Genomic DNA, 6,042 nt, shown 5'->3' on the forward strand with positions numbered 1-6,042 from the left:
CCCGGGGGGGCCGGCCGGGCCGGGCCGAGGGCGCCGGGAGGGCCCGAGCGGCTCTGCCCGGGGCGGTGGCACCGCAGCCCCTGTGTCTGCGGCCCCGGGCGGCGGTGCTGGGGGCCGGGGGGCGACGCTGGGGGGCCCCGGGGGATAGCGGGGGCGCTGGACCCCGCCCGGGCCGCGCACCGGTGTCCGGCTGCCACCCCCGAGGACGGGGGTCGGGGTGCCCGGGGACGGTGCTCGGTGCACGGGCGGCCCCCTCGGGGTGGGCGCAGTGCCCCGGGGCCGCCCCACCCTGTCCGCCCTGTCCTGGTGCCCGCGGCCCCGCCGTGCCCGGGGGCTGCCCGGTGCCGCCCCCCCCGCTCGGTGCCGCCTGGGCCCGCTGGGAGCTGTGCTGAGAGCCCAGCACCGGGCTGGGGCCCTGCAGCGCCCGGTGCGTGGCCCCTGGGGACAGCCGGCCCCGGTGGGGGGGTCACAGCCTGGTGGGGGTCCCGTCCCCGTGCCGCATGGGGCGAGGTGAGGACAGGTGAGAACAGGCGGCACGGGGCAGCGCCCAGCCCCGGGAGCTCCCTGCGCAGCCCCCAGAGCCGGGGGAGCCCAGGGAGCTGCCCCGTCCCCGGTGCCCTGCAGAAAGAGGCGTCACGGAGGGGCACGGCCGGGACCCCCCCGGTGGGGCACACCTGGGGCGAGCTGAAGGTGCCCCCCCGCGTCCTGCCCCTGGGGGTGACGTGAGCGTGGACGGGCCTGGCTGGGGTGCCGGGGGGCTGCTGCCACTTATTTTATTTATTTAAAAAACGACTTCAGGGCTGGGCAGGTCTTGGTGTGCGTCCCTTGGACCTGGGCGCTGCACTTCCTGCTCAGGCAATGGCATCCTGCTCGGGCGGAGCTGCCACGTGTCCCCGTGTCCCCACGGGGCCTGGGGGCGCGCTCAGCACCACCGCGGGACCTGAGCGCTCCGGCAGCGCCCCGAGGGCTGTCCGTGGTCAAGGAGCGCTGCCGTGAGCGAGCCTCCTCCTCCCCGGGCCGTGCGAGGACGCTGCCCAGCGGGACGCCCCGAGGGTCCCGGGGGTCGCTCCTGCCTGGCTTGTTGCAGGCCCCTGGGTGAGCAGCGGTGCTGGGCCAGCTGGGCCTGCCTGCTGGGACACTGGGGCTCAGTCCAGTCTGGGGGGGGACAAGGGGAGGATGAGGAGGGGCTGAGGATGGCAGAAGGGCTCCCGCAGCAAAGCAGGCCCTCAGGGGACAGGATGGGGCCGCCCGCCTCCCCCTCGTGCGGGGCTGTGCCCTGCCATCCCCCCGGCTCAGCGGGGCTCCAGGCTCCAGCTCTCACCCGCCGCTTCCCCTCTGTGCTGCCAGGTTCTCCCCGGCCCCAGTCTGATGCCCGTCCCGCCGTGCAATGAGTCTATGAGCCCCCTCCGGATCAGCGTGGGCGGCCTGCCTGTCCTCGCGTCCATGACCAAGGGCGCCGACCCCCGGTTCCGACCGCGCTGGAAGGCCATCGTGCTGTCGTCAGCCTGCGTGGGCTTCGTGCTGCTGCTCTTCTGCTTGCACCGGCCCTCCCCGGCGCGGCCCGTCACGCCCAATGCTCACAACTGGCAGCTCCGGCTGCGGGCAGAGGACCGCTACAACGACACCTACCCGCTGTCCCCCCCCCAGAGGAACCCCGAGGGCGTGCGCTACCGCATCGGGGTCATTGCGGACCTGGACACTCAGTCCCGGGGCTCTGAGGAGCACACCTGGTTCAGTTACCTGAAGAAGGGCTACCTGGTGCTGTCGGCCAGCGGGGACAGCGTGACGGTGGAATGGGACAAAGAGGAGAGCGTGCTGCGGTCCCACCTGGCCGAGAAGGGCAGGGGCATGGAGCTCTCGGAGCTCGTCGTCTTCAACGGGAAGCTGTACTCCGTGGATGACCGGACGGGGGTGGTCTACCAGATCGAGGGCAGCAAGGTGGTGCCCTGGGTGATCCTCTCGGATGGGGACGGCACCGTGGGGAAAGGTGAGCCTCCGGGGCTGCCCCGCTCGCTCCGCCTGCTGCTGCAGGCACGGAGCGGTGAAACCCTCGTCCCTTGTCACCTCTTTGTCACCTCGCGAGCCTGGCCAGGCTGGGGGGGGGCTGCATGCAGCGCTGAGCTGTCCCTTGTGGCACCGTGGGGAGCGGGGACGTGGGGTGGCCTAACAGCCGCGTGCTGGCCGGGCCCCGGCCGGGCTCGTGCCGCTCTCTCTGCTGCAGGCTTCAAGGCGGAGTGGCTGGCGGTGAAGGACGAGCACCTGTACGTGGGGGGCCTGGGCAAGGAGTGGACCACGACCACGGGCGAGGTGGTCAACGAGAACCCCGAGTGGGTGAAGGTCATCGGCTACAAGGGCGACGTGGGCCACGAGAGCTGGGTGGCAAACTACAACGCGCTGAGGGCTGCGGCTGGGATCCGACCCCCAGGTACTGAGCCGGGCTCCCTCCCGTCACCGCGCGCCCCTCGCCCTGCTTGGGGCCGGGGTGAGATGTAAAGGGGGCTGGGGAAGCCGGGGCTTGCCCTGCCCAGTGCTCTCCCCTCTGTCCATGCTGGGAGCAGCTCGGGTGGCTCGGCTGGTGCCGGGGCAGTGGGAGGGGGGCAGCGCCCGGCAGGAGGAAGCGGCAACGTTCACAGCTTTGGTCTGCGTGGGGCTGTCCTGTCCTCCCCGTGGGGCTGTCCTGTCCTCCCCATGGCCGTGTCTCTTTGAGTGGGGCTGGGTCCTGCCCCCGCAGGCGGGTGTCTGCAGCCTGGCAGGGTGCTGCTGCCCCGTGCCACGCGTCCCCACTCCCCGCTGTAGGTTACCTGATCCACGAGTCGGCCTCCTGGAGCGACACGCTGCAGCGCTGGTTCTTCCTGCCGCGCCGCGCCAGCCACGAGCGCTACAACGAGAAGGCAGACGAGCGGCGAGGCACCAACCTGCTGCTCAGCTCCAGCCAGGACTTCGGGGACATCACGGTGGGGCGGGTGGGTGAGGTGGTCCCCACCCACGGCTTCTCCTCCTTCAAGTTCATCCCAGACACGGACGACCAGATCATCGTGGCGCTGAAGTCGGAGGAGGACAACGGCAAGATCGCCAGCTACATCATGGCCTTCACGCTGGACGGACGCTTCCTCCTGCCGGAGACCAGGATTGGGAGCGTGAAATACGAGGGCATTGAGTTTATTTAACAGACTTCGCACTGGACCGGGGGGGCGGGGAGGACGGGGGCTGCGGGGCAGGCCCTGCGCTCGGTGAGGCGCACGCTCCGAGGGACGCCGCGCTCGCAGCTCTGTGGTTGGTGTCGGCGTCCCACCTAAAGCGTTGGCTTTGCTGCAGCGCGCGTGGGGCGAGCGTTTCGGCAGTGGCACCTGGTGGCAAAGGGCTGCCACCACAGGGTGCTGCGGCCTGCCACCCGCCCAGGCTCAGGGAAGTTTCCCCGCGCTGCAGCCGTCGCTGCCCGGCACCTCCGCGGGCCGCTGGCGCTGGTGGCAGCCGCGCGCTGGGTTCCAGCTGAGGACGGAGCCCCCGCTCGCCTGCCCTGTGCCAGCCTGTGCCCCGGGAGGGCACCGTCCCCGCACCCCTGCAGCCCTGTGCCTGGGCTGGTGCTGCCCTCTGCTCCCTGGTGCCATCGGGAGCCTCCCTGGCCTTGGGCAGCGCCTTCCCCAAACTGCCTGGGGACGGGGCCTGACCTGGGCACAAGGGCCCCTCAGTGCCAGCAGCGTGTCGGGGGGGGGGAGCCCCTGATCTGCCTCCCCAGCACCTGGCTGGGAGCACACGGGAGGTGTGGGGACAGATGTCCCCGTGTCCCCCACCACTGTGAGGGGAGGAGCGTGCTTGAGGGGGACATTGGCCAGATCTGTCCCCAGGTTAGGACACGACCCGGGGGACATGGCCACAGCAGGGTGCCAGCCAGGGCAGGGGAGGGCAGGGTGGGCTGGCCGAGCTGGTAGCTGCAGGGGATTTCGTCAGGCTGTTTTTCACCCAGTTAGCTGGTTTTACTTCCCTTTTCACATAAACCATGTGGCAATGGGTAACGGTTTGCCTGGGCCTGTGCTTTCTGGGGAAAGTTTCGTGCGGTAGGGCTGTGGGGAAGCCCCCGGCTCACCACATCGCATTGCTCCACGGCTGGGCTCGGAGGAGCAGGCAGGGGCCTTGCAGCCAGACCCCTCCCTGAGGCCGTGCCTTCCTGACTGCCACAGGAGCTTGGAGCAGGGCTGTGAGGGGACAAATGCTCCAGTGCCAGCCTGGCTACTGTCCCCAGGCCTTGCTGTGCCCAGCTCCCATCTCCGTGGGCCCCAGGAATGGTGCAGCCTCTCCCCTCGTTTAGGCAGAGGGCCACAGGCAGGCGCGGGCCCCTGGCTGTGCGTGGAGCCCCGTTCCCCACGCATCCTTCCCTCCTGCACCCGCTGTGCTGGGAGAGGCGCAGGAGGAGCGAGGCCAGGGCAGGAACGGGGGCCAGGAGCGCGCAGCTTTGGCACAGCAGCGCTTTTGGCACAGGGGGAGCCTGTGCCAGCTCCTTCCCCCCCGGCAGGTTCGGGGTGGTTCTGTTAGTGCATCCCCCTAACACACGGTACGGGCACGTGCTCCGTGTGTGTGCCGCTGGATGCACACATGGGGCTGGCTGTGGCAGTCCAGGCAGGTCCCTTGGCCTCGTCCCCCCCGTGCCACCCCCAGCTGCCGCAGCCGCAGGGACCGGCAGTGCCTGGGGAGCAGGGGGGCCGTTCCCAGGGCGGTTTCGCTGCGCTCGGGTGGGAGGACCCACGGCAAGGCGCACAGGGAGGGGCCGGGGGCCTCCGGAGAGCTCAGCGAGGCTGGCCCTTTCCCATCCCCCTGCTCTGCCCCTGTTTACAGTGTCCAGCATCTCTGGAGAGCTGCGTAAGAACCACGTTAACAGCTGGACATGTGTTTCCATTTAGCCCAAACAACAATGACTCACGGCGGGGCGCTGGGCCGTGAGCAGACGCGCTTGTCTGGGGGCACCAACCTGCTCCCAGCGCGTGGGGCTGGCCCCGTCCCTGCCCGTGCCAGCTGCCTGCCGTGACCGCTCTGCCCTCACCTGTGCCCGGCTCAGCTCAGCCCCTCGGCCTGGCCCAGGGCCCTGCAGCACCCGTTGTGGCCCTGGAGCTGTCCCTGCATGTCCCCCCTTGCCCCACAGGCAGTGGGGATTCGCAGCACCGCATCCCTTCCTGCCCCAGCCTGGCCCTTATCGCCGAGAGCTGGCAGGACCCCACCTCGCCCCTCCTCGGGCTGCTGGACCCCAGGGGCTGGGGGGCTGCCGGGGCCGTACAGCACAGACAGGGCCAGGCTGTAGGGTCCCTGCACCCCCCCGGCCCTGTGGAGCTCTCAGAGCCAGGCCCCTGCTGCCACAGCCTCTGCCAGCCCAGCGCCCTGCGGCAAGGCTGGGGCCCTGGAGCCCCACCGCCAGGTTTCATCCCAACATCCCAGCAGCAGGAGCACAGTTCACCTCCCACAGGTTCCCTGCCAGCTCCAGCAGGGCTTGGGCTGGGTTTGGCTGCCCACATTTCTGCTGTTTCTTCTCATCCTAAAGGACAGGAGGCTCTGACACCTTTGGACGCGGGCAGTCGTAGTGGCCCAGCTCTGCGGCGAGAGGCTGCCTCAGGAGCAGGTTGTGTGGCCGCGGTGCCGGCCGTCCCCGCCAGCGTGTGCCTGCGGTGCCCGGCCAGAAGCTGCACGACCCTGCCCGGGGGCAGAGCTGGGCTCCCCGCTCGCACCGCTGGGCGCTGCAGGACGGGTGCGGGGAGACCGGCAGCACCCCAGCACCTCCGGCAGCCAGGGCAGGGACAAGGTGTGGGGACTTTTGGGGACGTGCTCCAGGCCAGAGGGCTGCGGGCCACGGGGGAGATGCCGGAGGGCTGCCGGCACGTCGGAGGGGTGCAGGACGTGATGGTCATGGACCAGGTGATGGTCATGGCCCAGCCGTGCCCCCCAGGGGGAGGCGGTGGGAGCAGAAGGAGGGGAGCAGGCGAGGGGGGCGAGATGAGCCGGAGGAGGCGGCAGGGGAGGAAATGCTTGGGCGCAGACATAATCACAGCCCTCGCCTGC

At 70.6% G+C, this 6,042-nt stretch overlaps 1 protein-coding gene across 1 annotated transcript; it reads left to right on the forward strand.

Annotated features, from left to right (window-relative positions):
- Positions 1–1,301: 1,301 nt before the first annotated feature.
- CANT1 (calcium activated nucleotidase 1) lies at positions 1,302–4,016 on the forward strand. Its single transcript, XM_035313990.1, has 3 exons — positions 1,302–1,987; positions 2,222–2,425; positions 2,797–4,016. The coding sequence occupies exons 1-3, from the start codon at positions 1,369–1,371 to the stop codon at positions 3,165–3,167; spliced, it is 1,194 nt and encodes a 397-aa protein (XP_035169881.1). The 5' UTR covers positions 1,302–1,368; the 3' UTR covers positions 3,168–4,016.
- The last annotated feature ends 2,026 nt before the right edge of the window (positions 4,017–6,042 follow it).

This window comes from Oxyura jamaicensis, unplaced genomic scaffold (assembly GCF_011077185.1).
Source record: "Oxyura jamaicensis isolate SHBP4307 breed ruddy duck unplaced genomic scaffold, BPBGC_Ojam_1.0 oxyUn_random_OJ70157, whole genome shotgun sequence".
Lineage (NCBI taxonomy): Eukaryota > Metazoa > Chordata > Aves > Anseriformes > Anatidae > Oxyura > Oxyura jamaicensis.